Raw genomic sequence first — 17656 nt, 5'->3', positions numbered from 1 at the left:
CGCACTTGGTGCCACCGCGCCATGCCGCTGCCTCCGTGCAGGCCACAGGGATGGGAGGAAGGGGGTGGGCGCGAGCACGGCGGGGGTGGTGCACGGCCGCGGAGGAGGCGCCCGGGCAGCCGGGAGGTGTCGCTGGCCGCCGCCGCGCTCGGTGAGGGCTGAGCAGCTATGGCGGTGGGGGGCGAGGTTGCCGTGCCGATGCCCTGGGAGGTGCTTGAGCCGTGGAAACGGGCTGTGGGTGAAACCTCCTCCGCGGGTCTCCTCCCGCGGCAGACGCCTTCCCCTGAGCTGGCAGGAGGAGGAGGCAGGCACTGCCGGCAGAGCGAGGCGGCGGCGGTGTGATCATGGCCGCCCAGTCTTCGTCCACACAGCAGCTGCTGCGCTACAGCGTGAAGTTGATCTTCGCCGAGGAGGAGCTGTCGGCAGGGCTGACGCTCAACAGCCCCAGCCAGACAGCCCTGCAGCTGGAGGTGCAGCTGGGAGACGAGGACGCGGACGTGACCGTGACAGACGGTTAAGTACCGAGCCCTGCCGCGCCGCTGCCGGCCGCCCGCCTCGGCTGCATCCTCGCGGGGGGACAGCGGCTTCGCCACCAGGGCGGCTCCTCTTCCCCGCTGCGCGGAGCAGCGGCTGGCCCTGGAGGGAATGGCACTTCTTGCCTGGAGGGCTCGGGAGCGGGGAAGAGGCCCTGTGGCCCGCCGGGCTCTCAGCGCTGAGAGGTGCGGTGCGGAGCGCTGCCGCTGCCTTCCTTGGGCGCCGCGGCGCCCTCGCCGTTAACGGACGAGGTGCGACGCTGCCTCGTCTCCCCAGGTGTGGGTCGGCGGGGGGCAGCGGCAGCGCAGGCCCGTGCAGTTGGTTCACCTGTCCGAGCAGGTGTCTGTGCTTCGCGCTTTCCTCGGGCTCTGGGGCGGGGAACTTGGGATTGGAACAGTAATAAACTGGAAACCCTGAAGTAATTCCCTCCGACTTTGCTGCTGGTGGGTAGGCTGTGGTAAGGCGACGTCTGCATGCACGCACGCACGCTGCCTCGGAAGTTAATTCTTGTTTTGTGCCTTTACAGGGCAGTAGCGGAGCTGACGCTTTAAAACAAACTTCTTGAGTCTGGGTAGTCTGGGAAAAACCTGAAGTTGTTGTATGTATAGGAAGTAGTTAGAAATGCTCTCTTTGAGGTGGGTGAATATGACACCAATCCTGAGCGGGTCTGGACAGGCAATACCTGTTGTGGCTTTAATTTTTCTTACGTGGTCTCAGTAGCTTCTAGAAGGGTTGGTGGAATAGATGAATTATGGTCGTGGGTTTTGGTCAGCAGTGTAAACAGATCAGTTCATATGCCAGTTGCTACTGGATTTTTGCTTGTGCTGTCAGTCATTTAACATGTCATTTAGGAAAGCATGAGTGACAAAAACTGACCACTAATCACAGTTAAGACATGATTCTGGCTTGCATCGTGTTAATTTGAAGACTAGCCTCTAGTTGCTGTTCTCCTGGTGTTTCATTCATCCACACTCATTCTCGCATGCATGCAAATAAAAGACTTGCTGGAAACAGTGAAATTCAAAGTTGCTAGATTTGTGGGGGGTTGGATATATTGTGTTTGGAGGTTGTTTGTTCATTAATATTATTACGATCGTCATTATCATCATCATCATCATCATTTGGAAGGGTTCACATGGGACACAGCTGAAAACTGAAAATACAGAGGGGAGATGTTTGGGTTTTTTTAATGCACAACAGTGCTGGATTATTGTTTATTAAAGGCTTGTTTGGTAAGGTTTGGATGAAGGGGCATCAGTGCATTGTGGTTGCTAAGAGAGGGGAAATTTGCAAATCTGTTTTGAGGTGTGAGCTGTCTTTTTTCGTCTTTTTCCTTTCATACAAAGATGTTTGAGCTTACCCTATCAGACTCCATGCAGAACATGAATCCTAGTCGTATCTGGGAGTTCAGTAACTTGTTGATTGAATACATTGTGTATTAGGTGAGAAAACCAGTCTGCAAACAGCTTGATGACATAGCCTATTATGAGACTGACAGTATAATGTAGCTTTTCTATTAATATCTGCTCATTAGAATGATCTTACTATTATTTATGTTGTCTCACATAGGATGGACAATTCTGCTGTGAAAATAAAAACTGTTTTCTTACAAATCTTGACCAGAAGTGATCATACTGTGGTGCCTTTTGTTGTTGGTAAGATACAGGTTATTTAAACAATAAAAGAAATCAGCATAATTTGAAGTGTTGACTTTTTTTTTTTTCCTCCATACATCACATTGAAGTGATGAAAATTACTTCCTTTTCGATCTCTTTACCTGAATATGCCTTCTGAAGCTATGTATTTGGTATGTTTGGAAAAAGATAATTTGAGTGTAGTTACTGCAATTCTTTAAATGTTGAAGGGGGGGGGGGGAGGTTGCTGTTTTTTCTGATGATTAAAAACACAGAAAAACAAACAAACCACCGAAACAAAATCCCCCATTTAGGATACCATTGACCTTCTTCACCAGTAAGGGAATATTCATCAGGAAACATTTTTGTGGGAATGAAGCAGGCACTTCTTATGTCTATTTTAAAGTGACGAAACACCCCTGTCTCATCAGAAATTACTCTGGCTGCAGATCTGTGATTAGACCATCCAGACTGCATTTTTTCCCTTGTTACAGCATTCAGTTTATCTGTAGTTTTTATACTTCACCTATTAGTGCTGTATTTGCCTGAACCTGTTCTGCTACTGTCTGTAATGTAATAATGGCAATCGAATATAAAGCTAAGTAAGAATGTAGACTACATTGCGTAGCATAGTGTACAGTATACTACTGGTACTCAGAGTGATGTTAAAGGCAAATGTGTGAGTGGGTTCTGCTGTGGTTGAATGGCTGCTGTAGCTCATGCTCCTTAGTAGCAGTGTCAGTAAGAATTCCACCAGCTCAAGCCTTAACATTTTCCTTTCATGTTGATACACATTGTCGCAATGCAATGTGTAAAATCAACGCAACCACTCTGTTCCTCAGGAAGGAACCTGGAGCAGTAGAATTTCTCCGTAAGTAGAACAACTGGTTATGATCCAAAGAGATGCAGAGACTGACAAATAAAAACAAGATGCTAAAACAAGAAGAATTAAGGATTATGCTGCATCAGGCAATGAATCCGTGTCAACTTTGGGACAGGAGAAAGCAAGAATCTCCACAGTGCAGTGTTAATGTATAGAGTGGGAAGAAACAATGGACCTTCTAAAGTACAGGTGCCAAATGGAGCAGGTGAGTATACTTAGAAGTGAGGTGCAGTGAGGCCAGCGCTAAGCTGGAGCTACAGCAATTTGAGAGAAGTATCCATTAGGGAGACAGTGGTTTGTGGTGAGCTGTCAACTCAAGGAGAGCTACAGTTGAATGCCTCTTGTTGGGCAAAGGTATTACCAGTAAGATAAATGATACTGATTTTCTGTGATAGTTCTTCACCGCTGATTTGGAAGTGAAGATGTAGTGTGCAAAGCTCTTCTTGAAAGGTAGCTGACTGCTGCTGAGAGAACTCTGACCTTGGGTCAAAGTATATTTGAGGGTGCTGAACAGAAGAAGAAATCCTGGTGACTGGTATAGTGCATTGCTTTTGGAGGATGTGATATTAAAAATGTAATTTATGTCTGGTTTATGGAATGATCATAGGAGAACTGCAGAAATTCTGATATAAATAGTGAGGACTTCTTGGAAGAAAGCAGAAAGTTGATGTCCAGGAAGTATTCCCAGGAGACTAAGAAAATCTGGGGCTGCAACCTACTTCTGTCAAAGGGAGTTTAATAGAGCATATGGCAGAGTGTCTTAAGATGCAAATGTTGTAGTGTGGTGGCTTCTCCAGGGCTGGGAGAACTTTTGGATTCCCTTTCCTGTGATAATTGGTATGTAAACAAGTGAGGCGTTAAATTGAGGCCAGTGAAGTTCTAACTGAAGGCTTCAAAGTTTGGCAGTATGGAGGTTTCTGGAGGTTTCTCCTAGCCACAGCAGCTCTACTTTAATTCTGCTACATTCTTGTTCAATTGCTCTGAGAGGCCATTAGCTGCTCCTTCTCTGAAGTATTTTTTCCCCACTTCAACTGATAGCTCTTCAGGCTATTACAAGAAGCTTCCTTGAACACTCAAAATTGTACCATGAAATTCTTGGACTTGAGTACTGATTTCAGTTCCTTTTGTTTGTGTATTATTGTACTTCTTTGTACCTTACAAATATCAAGGATATAAACACAGTCAGGATTCAAGCTTTCAAAAAATAAAGCGCATTTGACTCCCCCTTACCTAGAAGAAGCAGTTAACAGTAAGCTCAGGCATGGTGCTTTTAATATAAAACAAGGTTTAGAGCTATTCAACCTGAGGACATGAACCTGGCCGCTAGCAGATGCAGCATCTATGTATTTTAGCAGTGAAGTGCAAATTCTGTAGGAGCACATATTAAACCAGCTTTTCACTCATTATCTTTTGCCTGTGGTTACTAGGAAAAAAAACAAGATCTCCTATATTTTTTTATGAAAGGATTATTGGCTGTACGTCTTCGGAGTGAGGGAGAGACAGAGCAGCTTTGTTGGTTTTTGTTTGTTTGTTTGTTTGTTTTCTGATTGAGCTGATACTTTGACATAATTCAACAGCAGCCTAGAAAAAGATGTAATATTTCTCTCTAGTTATATGCAGAATAGAATCAGCGATACCTAAGTAGGCTGCTTTGCAAACTGTCTTTTTATTAAGAGGACCTGGATAGAAGCTAGGTGAAACCGAGAGAGTAGAGCATCTTCAGTTTGAAAAACGAGCAAGCAGTCTTTTTGGAAATTCTGATTATTTTTTACTCCTTACCCTTCATGTTCCAGTGTCTGCAATAAGCTTGCTAGTTGTAAATGACAGACAAATGGTGAGGCTGGCAGATTATTTTCTCTATCTGTTTATAGTAGAAATAAGATTAGGAGGTCTGCAATAAATTTGTGTTTGTTCTTTATACGGGTCAGGTGAAGTTGAAAAACTTGGGTATTACGTATACAGGAAATTTAGAGGGCAAATGCTATCCTTTTTAGATTGATGTTACAGTGTTTCCACTTATGCTTAATTACCTATTTATTTTTTAAAAATACTCTTTTAATTATTGCTGGTCCAAAAGTATGAGCATCTATAGATAGCTATGAATTTTGGAAGAACTGGTACAATAAATGAAAGCCCCAGGAAAGTCTCTTGTATTTTACAACATTTTTACATCATTAATTGTATTTGTTTAAGATCCTTTAGATCTTTCTTAAGAGCTGCCTTTTTGAATTCCAGCTTTTGAACTCGAGTAAAAGATACCCGATTTTTGAACTGATTTTATTAATAACATATATTTTTTGTTTAAGGATGTCACCTACTCTTTCTTCTTCAAGCTAGTTCTGTGCCCCTAGAAGCAGGTGGAAAATTCATATTGACTTCAAGTGTGTTGATCGTGTCCCAGATATGGCAGAACACAAGCTGCAGACAAGCTGAATGGCCGCTTGACTCTCACAGGATATGATAGCTGTTGAGATGCCCTGCTGCCTTTCGTCTTAATAAGTACTGGTATTATAGGCCATATATTTAGCTTTTTTAAAATGACCTAAAAGGGAAAGTATGCAGCACTGCTGGACTCAAGGAGAATGTGTTCTGTTTGTGCTCCAGAACAAGGATGCTGATTAAAACTTTACAGCTTGGAAAGTTCATCACTGCTGGCTCAGTTCCACCAGCTCAGTGATAACAAAACATTCATGGTAGTGAATTTCAGACACTATTGAGATGGACTGTATAGGAATCATTAACCACACTCTTTTACTTGCCCTTGCTTAGTTCCCCTCCCATGCAGTACTTTGTGACTGAATATATTGGATATTTTTTTCCTGTGCCATATTGAAACCAGTTTTAAATCCTAAAATATAAGGAGAATAAAAAAATAAATCACTTGCTAGCTGAAATACAAAAGTATCAGGTTTGGATATGGTGGAAAATGTATTAATAGTATGAATGTTCTAGTACAGTGCATTCACATGCATTGAGCAGACAGTATTAGCATGAGCAGCCTCTGTGTGCTGGTAGAGGGCAGTCACTGCTAGTAGATCTGAACAGCAGAAATGACGTTATTTGCCGTTTCCTTTTCCAATGTGAAAGTATATATTTTCCTGTGGGGCAAAAATCGGTTGCAGGGGAAGTTTGAGCAGACACACAGTTGATATTTTATGCATATAATTTAGGTAACCTCTGAGATGCAGGTGACATGAAGGCTTTAGTTGTCCTTTCCCACTTGCACCTCTTTAGGGCAGCACAAAGGATTTCAGGGAGGAATAAACAAAGCGCTTAAAATTCCTTCTTCTTTTTTTTTTATCTCATTCTCAGGGGAAATTGCGGGTCAGACAATTCTTGAAGCAGAATAGGTCATGTGAAGTAATAGTAATGTGGTTGAAGGCAGTATTATGATTAGAAACAGTAATATTGAAATTTTCTGTTAACTCTTTCAGATCTTAGTAGTAAGTATTCCAGTGGTTAGCTGAGTGGAAAAATTCCTGAACTTGTTTCATAAGGGTCTTTTTTATTATATCTGAAATGCTAGTTTGCAGATGACACAGGCTGAGTGGTGCAGTTGGTGAGCTTGAGGGAAGGACCACCATTCAGAGGGACCTCGACAGGTTGGAGAGGTGGGCCCATGCCAACCTCATAAGGTTTACAAGGCCAAGAGCAAGGTTTCTGTGGCTGTTGGGGGTGCGGGAGGTCAGGTGTACTGGGGTTGTGGCAGTGGAGGGATTGAGGGTACCCCTGAGGAGAAGGACTTGGGGGTACTGGTGGGTGAAGGCTTGGACATTACCCCGCAGTGTGCGCTTGCAGCCCAGAAATCCAACCATTTACTGGACTGCATCACAAGAAGTGTGGCAGCAGGTCAAGGGGGGTGGTCCGGCCTCTCTACTCTGCTCTCCTGAGACCCCTCCTGCAGCGCTGCATTCAGCTCTGGAGTCCTCAGTACAGTAAAGACATGGACCTGCTGGAGCAAGGCCTTGAGGGGAGACACGGTGGGGGCACAGAAGTGATCAGAGGGGTGGAACGCCTCTCCTGTAGGGGAAGGCTGAAAGAGTTGAGCTTGCTCAGCATGGAGAAGAGAAGGCTCCAGGGAGACCTTATTGTGGCCTTTTAGTACTTAAAGGGAGCAAATAAATAAGATGGAGAGAGGCTTTTTACCAGGGCTTATAGTGACAGGACAAGGGGTGATGGTTTTACTAAACTAGACACAAGGAAGATTTTATTTTATTTTTATCTAACGATGAGGGTGGTAAAACACTGACAGGTTACACAGGGAGGGGGTGGATGCACCATCCTGGAGACGTTCCAGGACATGTTAGGTAGGGCTCTGAACTGAAGATGTCCCTGCTCATTACAGGAGGCTAGGCCTTGAAAGGTCCGTTCCAACTCAAACCATTTTATGATTGTATGATTTGCCTGGCCTTATCAGCCTCTCCCTGTGTTTGTCCTCTTAACCAGTTCCTTCTCTTGCACTAATTAGCTTGCAGTTTTAAGGTGCAGTTTGATGACCCTTACGCTATTACCGGTAATACATTCTTTTAGGAAGATTTTCACACAGTTTTCTTTGGCTGATCTGCAAAGGTTTAAAAACTTCTTGAGTAAATTTATAAAACGATTCTAGCTCTTTCTGAACTTAAACTCTGAATAAGGGCCTTTAAGAAGAGTGTAAAAATTCTCAAGCCTAAATATGAGCTCACAAAATGAAACTGCTGAAACTTTTCACAGCAATGAATTAAGAATCCTAAATGAACCAAGAAGATATTAAATGCCTTGCTGTATAACCATACTTTTGGATTTTGTTACTTCTGCTGCAACTTGAGCCAAACTAAATTATGAACATCTGTGTTTATGTCAAGAAGAGTTAGTGTGGATGGAAACAGGTGTAATAAAAAACTATGCATGATTTTTTATTTTTGTGTGCTGCTTTTTAAAATTATTTTTCCTTTATTTTCTAGGTAGGCAACGTACATCAATGAAAATACCTGTTTAAGCTTGTACTTTAGCTTGTACCTCTTTGCTTCTAAATATTTTGCAGTGCTGCCTAGACATTTTTAATAAAAACGGTTGTTCTTTAAGGAGTTCCCAATGCTCCTAGAGCAAGGAGATGAATGAGAGAAAAAAAGAAATAATTATCTTTGGTTTTTAGCTCCCAAAGTTAAGAAAGAAGACACTACCATGAAGTTTTTTATACCTAGGAGTCATCCAGTAAGTGCCGCAGTAAATATCTAGATTGAGTTTAAAATGTGTTTTTAATTGAAGGAGGAGTAAGTACTGCCCTCTGACATAGGCGTACTTTTCTTGGTTTGTTTTGGGGTAGAAAAGGGAGGTTATGAGAGGGGAGGTTAGGTTTGTAGGGTCATGGGTCAATGCCAAATTACCTAAATTGCATGCACAGAGATGGTGAGTAGATAGATGCTAAGACAGTTTTATGTAAAGGCCACTGATACTAGTGGAAAGGTTCTTATTGACTTAAAGGAAGCCTGGATCAGCTCCTGGTAGTCCCTTTTTGTGCCCTTTCTCCAACCAAAGCCAGTTAAAGGGATCAGTGTATTGTAAAGACAACAAAATGGCAACTGAAAACTGTGATCACTGAGATGATTTTCATAGCTGGCAGAAGTTGATTTCAGCAGCGCATTTAGCACGGTGGACTTCCACGCCTGTCTCTTATATCCTAGAAGCCACCACTCTTGCTCTGTGTACTACAGATGACTGAATTAGGTTTTTAATGTATGGAAGGATTTCTATATAATAGTAGTCTCATAATCATAGAATAGTTAGGGCTGGAAAGGACCTTAAGATCACCTACTCTTACAGTACACGTGCACATATTTGTGTTAGCATAGCAAAAGTTCCATTGCTAGCTCTGTTGGTTTTATATTTTCCTGTTCTGTATTGAAACTTCTGTGATGAATTTTAATGTATTTAATCTTCAAGGGAAAATGAAGCTGTGTGTAAATACATTTTGATCTCAAGATAAATTAAACATAAATTATTTTTCCTTTAAATAATATTACATGCTATCTATAAATGAATCAAGGTCTCTGCATCTGAAAGTGTAACCTAAAATCTTGTATGTGTTTATGTATGGCTGTATAACTGTGAGTCAGGCACAAATGCTTATGCAGGAAAAATGCGTACTAGCAAATTTGTGATTCATTGCCATTGACTTCAGTTGGCAGTGCTCCTGCAAGTAGCATGTGTGGCATTATGTCTGCATGTGTCTGTAAGCATGTTCTTTTTATCCAGAAAACAGATTGCAACTGTTTAATATCAGATATCTGGAAAACAAACCATCTGCACTGAGGTCCTGATGGCCTGATCCTTTCAGGACAGCTGCTTCTATGCCAGGTTCTTCTGGCAGCTAAAGAGCATACAATAGAGAGAGGTTTTCCATTCATTTCACACTGTCACAGGTATGGAATGTTCCAGATAAGCCCTGGACCCTACAGTGGCTTACAAAACTATAGCAGAAATGCTGTGTTAGAAACTTAGTTTTCCTAAAGGCAGGTCTGCTTTTTTTTTTTTTCCCCACAGTAGCATGATATAAAACGAGCACAGGCAGGGTGATAACACCTTCAAACATATGCAGGAAATATTTAAGGGAAAGACATTTATTTGGTTGGTTGGTTGGTTGGTTGTTTTTTGTCCAAATATAGAGTTTTTCAATCTTTACTACTAGCTACTATGTTCTGGTTTTAATATTTTGGCACTCTACCATGTGCAGTAGCTGTGCGTTTCTGAGTAGAAAGGAAGACTCTATTGTCTGGTTTAATGTTTGGCAAATAATATGTTAAAAACATTTGTGAAGCAAAAAAAGCATTCCTGAAGTGGGAAAATTACTTAAACTGTATCAGGCATAAATAAAATATAATGAAATAATAAAATATTTCTGCTGGTTTGGACGCAGCAGAAGGAGATGGCTGAAAATTACAGGCTACGTGGCTCACTACAGGGTGCTGTGGTAAGGCAGTGAAGATTAGCGATGACTGAGGATTTGTCTGCGCCTTTTTTTAATTTCTTCCCTGCTCTGTCTCACCACTGCTTAAAAAGTTGAAATGCATCTGACTTGTTGATTAAAATGTAACAAACCCTATATACGTACTGGTCATTCACTACAATTTCTGATTTTCCCTATTTTAAAATTTTTACTTGTAAACAGAAGGCTAGTTTCTTTAGAGATCCACAGATAAAGGATTCTTATTTTACTGCTCTCCTTTTCTTTCTCTTTATTAAAAGATTAAGTTTTCAGGAAACACTTTATTTTTTAAACTTACATTTGATGGTGCTTTGCTTTAGCCACTAAATAGATATTGGAATTCAGTCTTTAATGTAGTCCTCAGCCCAAAACGAAAGAAACTTGTATCTCAGAATGATACAGATTAATAGCTGCTGCCGTTTTTGCTATGCTGCAGTCAACAATTCTTTAAAAAAATACTTCTACTGATTATATTGTGCTTTTAATCGTTTTGTTAATTATAAATTAAATAGAAATGGTAAAAAGCTATGTACCGTCACAAGTTTTCCTTGATAGTTTTATGATAACTTAATCTTTATAAGTCTTATTTATGTCAAACTATAGTTGAAATGCAATGATGCTCTCAGAAATGTGTGGACATACAAAAGCAAAAATAAGGTAAAAGTAAATATATATTGCAATTAGAAAAGTAAAGGAGTTGCAAATTGAGAATGCAAGTATGACCTTCTCTTTCTGCAAATTCAGTAAGTTTATACCAGGCCCTTCCCCTCCAAGATTTTGGATAAAGAAGGAAATGCACTGACTCATTAAATGTCAAGCTGAGTAGACACCAGCAGTGTGAAATCAATTTATGACTAGCAGTATGAGGTATTATGAAACGCTATTCTTGATTTTCTTCCTTTAAGTTCTTTAAAAGTACAAGGAAGTAACTTTGTCATAATATTCTTTGTATCCTCTCTTACTTGAAAGACAAGTGCTTTATTGCTGCAGTGTCTAAACTGCAGTGATTTACCACAGTAGTATGAGATTAATAGTTGCTGATTTGAAGTTAGCGAAACTGTGCCTATTTATAGTAGAAACAAAACTCTTTGATATTTGTAGAGATACTAGTGTATAGCTCAAGAAATAAATTTCTTAAAACACTTCTAATTTAATATCTATCTAGACAAAAATTACTTTTTTGTTTTGTTAAAAAAAAAGTGTCTGATTTCTCTAAAGGTTGCTGTAGTACTGTTGAAGTAGATCTCCTAGTCTGTGCCTCAAGTCACACTTTGATGGTGGTTATTTCAGACTAGTTACTTGAGTTCTGACTGCCTTACGAACTACACCCAAGACAGTCAGGATATTGAGAGGGCACTTGTCCTAAACTGTCACCATTGTGAATCCATGTTACAGAGGTTCTTTACACTTTCTGAATGCCCATTTTAGTCATGTATGGGGCTTTATATGATGCAGTTAATACTCAGTGGAGGTATCACTAAAGAGATTACAGGCAGAGGTGGGTGCTAGGATGAGGTGGCTTGCATATCAGAAAAATATTTTAGAGCCCTAAATAACAACTTCTCCTCCTCCTATTATAAACCAACTTATGCTTTTGAAACTTGGATGTGCCTGTTACACCAGTCATTAGAGGACGTAACTTGTTTTAGTCTTTTGTTATTGCAACATTGCAACATGACAATCTCCTTGAGGTTGTCCAAATAAAAAGGAATACTCTTTAAACTGGCACTGATTGTTCTGTATCACAGTATTCTTTTTATACTGCTTGCAGTTGGTGACTCTTGATCTGCTTGTGATTACACGACTTATTTGTTAAGCTGCATGATTGCAGATAAAGGCAGAGCTCTGTTCTGAGGCTGACATGACCCTGAGAGGTGCATGGTGAAAACCACCTATGCCTTCAAAGATCAGGTTATGTATTAACTCTGTGTTGAGTGTAGATAACTTCCAGACTTGAGTCAGTGTCTTTGGAAGATGGCTTTTGCTTTGTGAGCGTACCAGCTTATGTTAACTGTTACTGAGAGATATTTACATTGCACTTAGTTGTGGGGGATAAAAGATCTTTGCTGTGCTTGGTGTTTTAAAGGTGGTCATGAATCAACTGAAGGAATAGGCAGTAAGAATAGGCGACTGGTAAACAAGCATATTTGAAGACGACTATTGTTGGGGCTGTATTTCTTTCATTTTGTGTTTGCTTCATTGAGAAAAGACAAGATAACGTTGAAGGATGTGAATTGTTTTTTGGCATTAGCCGCCTGCATGCTGTAGGTGCTGATCAGTTTTCAAAATGGGATGCAAGTGTAGGAAACAAAAAAACTTGAAAGTTTAAAGGTGATAGCAGCAGATAACTGTGTCAGGTTATCCTTGCTCTAAAGCTGATTCGCAGTAATTAAATTAGTGTAAACATCTTCTTCCTCTTAATCACAAAGGCCAGGAAAATCTTAAAGGGAAAATCTTTAAGGGAAACAGGATGAGAACTGGCAGGGAAACAGGAGCAACTGTTAAATCTCTCATTCCCAGAAAGAGTTCGTATACTTAGGAAAAGTCATTCTGTGAGGCGAATGCCTTTTCTAGTGATTAAATGTTTTAGCAGTTTCAAGAAGTGTGTACCTGGGAAGTATTTAAAACTTACTTTGATAGTGTTTAAATAATGTTAAAATGTTAACTATTTAATATTCAAATAACATTAAAATAATCTTAAAAAATGTTTAATAATGTTAGTGCACCTAACATTTTAATCAGAGAAAGAGCAGTGCAGAAGTAAATATTTAGTGCTCAGTTTGGTAGAAGGCATCTATGGATAGGTATAGGTATCTACAAGGTAGATTTATTTTCCAAGTAAACATTCACTGCTTAGACATATTTCCAGCAAGAAGATAAGGGGTTTTCATTAAACACTGCTCTATGAAAGTGAAATTTTGCAGAGTTTGTGCCTTTGTTTTAATCTAGGTTCAGCCCCTCTCCAGGTTCTAGGGCCTCATCGCCTTCTGCCCCATTTCCAGCCTTTGACTTATTTCTTTTCAGACTCTCAATCACAGGGTTTTGTTCCAAGGAAAACTTTACCAAGATGTCTTTTGAAGAGGAACAAAGGAGGAAGATTTTGGTACTACTAAAAGGATTATTGCTAACTTTTTCTTTTTTTTTTTTTGTCATTAATATGCTAATTAATTTTTAATTTGCTAATTAACATGCTAATTAATTAATTAATTTTAAATAAATTATGAGTTATTTTTCTGTCTAGAAATCATTCATCAAGCATTGATTTTAGAGTTATATTAAAATAATATATTTACTTAGATTGGCCTGCTACACTAACGATCAGGCTTGTTTGTGAAGTAGGTAGGAGATAATGCTACGAAATACACAGTTCCTCATGAAATTTGCATTTACGAATTCTTTCTTTTAATTGACTGTGATATGGAGTGTTTTTTTCTTCCCTTTTGCAGGAAATGGATCTCATCTGTTACCTAACAGAGCAGCTGTTTATTCTGAGCTTGAAAGAATCCAGGCCTCCATGTAGTAACACACCTTTGCTTAAATTACACATTTCATTATGGAGGTTGCAGCCAATTCATATGCATAAAGATGACAACAGCTTCATGCTGCTGTCATCAAAACAGTATCTTAGGACTTCCTGTCTGCTGTCACAGTAATGTTAAAGCGCCGAGCAAGTAAAGTATTAAGGTGGTATAATGGTTAACTGGGTGAAATTCCAAAGCTTAAATCTCAGAAGACTTTCTACTTTTCCCTTACTTGCTTTACGTGAAAGAGCAATTTTTTTAGACATTTTGAGTGTTGTCATTCTTGATATAGATATGACTGTGTATGTAAGAGGAATAAAGTGAGAGGAAAAAGCTAAGAGACGTCAGATCTTGTAAGGCTGAGTGGAAGTAATGGGCTCTGTCCAGGGGATTCCTTCTCATTTGTTGGAGCACTGTTTGGGATTTGAGAGAGTTCTGCTCATGTTGCCTTTAACACCATGCAAGTTTTGTGTGTCCTTTAGACATGTGCTGTTCTGAAATGATGTATTTTCTGCTGAAGCTTAACTTAAAGTTACTGTGCTCTTCTATAGATGGGAAATTAGCTGTTTCTATTTCCAAAGGCTTTTTTTCTCCTGTTTACAAGAAGATTATAAACTCTTTTACAAATGTTTTTTTTTAATATAGTGAAATGAGACCTAAGAGTATCCTGAATGTATTCTAATGAGAGAATGAACATTTTATTTCAGTGATGCGCAGACATTGGGGGTGTGCTCCACCCAAAATGGATATGAAATTATTTTAAAAGTCAGGTTGAGAAAATGGAGGTTATCCCAGAGAATCTCTGGCATCTGCGAGTAGAAAAGCAGTGCTATGAGCAATGTCCTCATCCACCTCAGTACACTAACAACCTACTAGTCCTTTTTAAAGTCTCTTTGACTCCTGTAGTTGTTGACTTGCTAAACCTGTGCAGTGAGCTGTCATATTCAGTGAATGCAAAAGCAACAACAGAGTTTGAAATGTATTATTTTCTTTTTCCATTTTAACTGAGGGGGGAAAAAAGTATTTCCTTCACCTTTCAGAAACTTCTGCAGGGTATGACATTAGCTGCCACCTTTACTGCCTTGAGTCCTGATACCAAAATACAATCTGGTCCTTTCCTGTCTTTTGTTGTTCTGAAATATCAAAGCAGTATGCTGCCTGACTTTCAAGGTGAACGAACATCTGTACAGACCTGGACATGGCAAAGACAGTTCTACTGATGCTGTTGTGCTATATAGTTTATAGGCTGACAGGAGAAAAGATCCCAGCATCCGGCTACTTGCCCTCTGTTCCCTACAGGCCAGAAAATGGGTGAGGAATGCCCACAGGAGCTCCAATGAACATGTAGGCTCTTCCAACTTAGCAGGCAATTGATTTCACTATGCTTATGGCTTAACTATGATGTATTAATTGTAACTGGCAACTGATAAATGGCAGAAGACAGAACAAGTGAGAGACTTTGGAACAAACTGTTCACCAAGTTGATTCCAAATGGCCCTTAGCTCAGTGTAAATGTGGGTTATAGGAATACTTAAGTGACATCTGGAAGTGAAAATTCCTAAGTACCGTATTCTACTTTCTTAACATGCACCTAAAACTGGAGTAATTTTTTCCCTGATACTGCTATGAGTACTTCAAGATTAATCAATGGTTAAAGTACAGATGTGTTTTTGTAACTACTTTGAGATACACTTGCCTTTGAACTTTAGACCAATACCATTGTAGTCCACACCACAGTCACTTATTAGCCAGGATTGGACTATCAGCATCTAGTTACACTCATGTTGCTGTATTTGAGAAAAATGTGAACATTTATCCCAAAATTTGATCTGGAAAAATAGTATTTTAAAAAATCTTTTGACAAAGTGTTTGCTCCATAGCTGCTGAATAACAGCTCACAGTAACAAAACCAAATAAACAAAAACCCACAGGTAGTTTTTAAGTGTAGGCCCAGTCTTTCAAATGAAAAAATAGTCTTTATAAGTTGTAATGAACTTATGAGTACATTTCAATGTCTCATGACACCTCCGAGAGGAATGGGTTGCTGTAAGTTCACAGGAGCTCTACATTAAAGTACAGCTCAAGAAAGACACGGGCTTGTTAGAGTTGGTCCAGAGGAGGGCCACAAATATGGTCAGGGGATGAGGCATGTCTCCTATGAAGACAGTCTGAGAGTTACGTCTGTACAGCCTGGAGAAGAAAAGGCTCTGGGGAGACCTTACAGTGGGATTTCATCACTTAAAGGGGCCTTATGAGGAAGACAGAGAGAGGTGTTTTACTACGGCCTGTGGTGATAGGAAAGGAGGTATTGACTTTAAGCTGAAAGGGGATAGATTTAAATTAGATATTAGGAAGAAATTCTTTACTGTGAAGGGGGTGAGACACTGGCAGGTTGCACCAAGAAGCTGTGGCTGCCCCATCCCTGCAGTGTTCAAGGCCAGGTTGCATATGGCTTTGGCCAACCTGGTCTAGTGGAAGGTGTCCCTGCCTGTGGACACCCAAACCTTTTTATGCTTCTGTGAACATCATATAGTGGCTTTTGTCTCTGTTCTGTTTCCTTTTCATCACAGCACGACTTCAGAAAATGTACTGAGTGCCTGTATGGTGTGTGCATTTATGTACCTTTTTAGTCTGGTCCTTCAAATGTTGCTAGCAGAATAACATAGCTCAGCAGTCTATAATTAGCTTTCAACTAAGCTTTTAATAATAATCAACTTATTATGTCTCTTGCTTTTCAAGATGTGTATTTTTTCCCCTTCAGTCTTGCTTTCCTTCAGTTGTTTTCTCTTGCATACTTTTCAGTATATTGCAGTGTATCACTTTTCTGTTACTGCCAATTTGTGAACTTTTACTTCTCTTTCTGTTTCTGTTTTGCCTTAAGCCTTTTACTTTTCCTGATAATGGTGGGTATTGTGTTTTATTTTAACGTTTGTCTCCAGAAGAATACAATGTGCATGGGAGAAGCATAATAGACACTTGTTGACAGCAAAGTGAAATAAAATGCATGAAAGAATGTTCTAGGGATGTTAAGTCATGGAGCTTTGCTTCCTGAGTGATGAAGATATGTATAACACAAACCCCTGATAATTTAAAAGCTTTACCTATTGTACCTCATGTTCATAGCTGCCATTTTCATTAAGTTTCCTTTGAGACAGACCTGTTTCAGGTTTGTGAAAGTGATGATGTGCATCTTGGTGTGCTCACACAATTGCCACCTGACAGCTGTGAGGCTGGTAGTGATACAGTGTGTACTGCATCACCTAAGCCTCTGATACTGGATCCCCCTTCCAGGGGCCACAGGCTTGACCTCTGCTGCTCGTAGCTCTGAAGTACATATGTGTTCTTCATTGCCTGAAAAATTGCATTAGTTTTTCTTGCATCATAGGTTTATTGATAGCTGTAGTAAGTGATGCGGTACATAATGTGTGTTTGCTAGAAAAAGTCGGTTCATTTCTCCTCATTTAGTCAAACTAATTGATCCCTGATTCTTCACCTTGCCATTTAATTTGACAAAGTAGGAAATCTAGAGGTTGTAAGGACATCAGCACATAAGATAATAGAAGCAAAAGTAGTAGAAAAAGTGTTAATTTAAGACTTTTTTAGGATCTAGGTAAAAATTAATTTAGTCAGCTCTCTTTCTTTTGAGGACAGGACAACTTCAAGGAACTGTGGATGGTAAGTGGGATAGAGACTGTAGCTCTCTGTAAAATTGTCTTAAGGAACATGTTTAGTGTATTTTTGCCAAGTTCTGTACTTTGAATACATACTTATGTGTATTGTTAATCAGAGGCATCTAGTTTTCTATGTGGTTTTGGTTTTAACTGCTAAAAGTTTTCTAAAGTATTTTTTTTCCTTCAGCTGATGGAGTCTGTGTGTTTAAATGCCTGGTTAACAGAGAAACTGAATATTGTCGTGTGGGAAAACAGTCTTTGTTAATTACAGTGGGATACAACAGTGCCTTGATTCAGTTCAAATCGCAATCCGGTAAGTACATTTTGAATTTGAGCATCTTCTCCTTCCTGCTGTGCTACTGTATTGCTGAAGTTCACTTCAAAGTATGTTGTCTTCTACCTCTGTTTCATGTTGGCTATTTAAACATTACATATTGTTATGATAATTC

General features: G+C 39.9%; 1 protein-coding gene across 4 annotated transcripts in view; it reads left to right on the top strand.

Annotated features, from left to right (window-relative positions):
* Positions 1–184: 184 nt before the first annotated feature.
* LOC134160466 (histone-arginine methyltransferase CARM1-like) overlaps positions 185–17656 on the top strand; it is a 57504-nt gene continuing 40032 nt past the window's right edge. For all 4 annotated transcript variants that reach the window (XM_062612497.1, XM_062612496.1, XM_062612494.1 and 1 more), the window contains exons 1-2: positions 185–513; positions 17395–17520. In XM_062612497.1, the coding sequence (XP_062468481.1) occupies positions 345–513; positions 17395–17520 (295 nt within the window). In that variant the 5' untranslated portion in view covers positions 185–344. The remainder of the gene's footprint in view (positions 514–17394; positions 17521–17656) is intronic.

The sequence above is a fragment of the Pezoporus occidentalis genome, unplaced genomic scaffold, assembly GCF_034315485.1.
Source record: "Pezoporus occidentalis ecotype Australia unplaced genomic scaffold, CSIRO_AGI_Poc_V1 ctg16, whole genome shotgun sequence".
NCBI classification, from domain to species: Eukaryota; Metazoa; Chordata; class Aves; order Psittaciformes; family Psittacidae; genus Pezoporus; species Pezoporus occidentalis.
The sequence above is the reverse complement of the archived record's forward strand: the minus strand, read 5'-3'. Positions and strand labels throughout refer to the sequence as shown.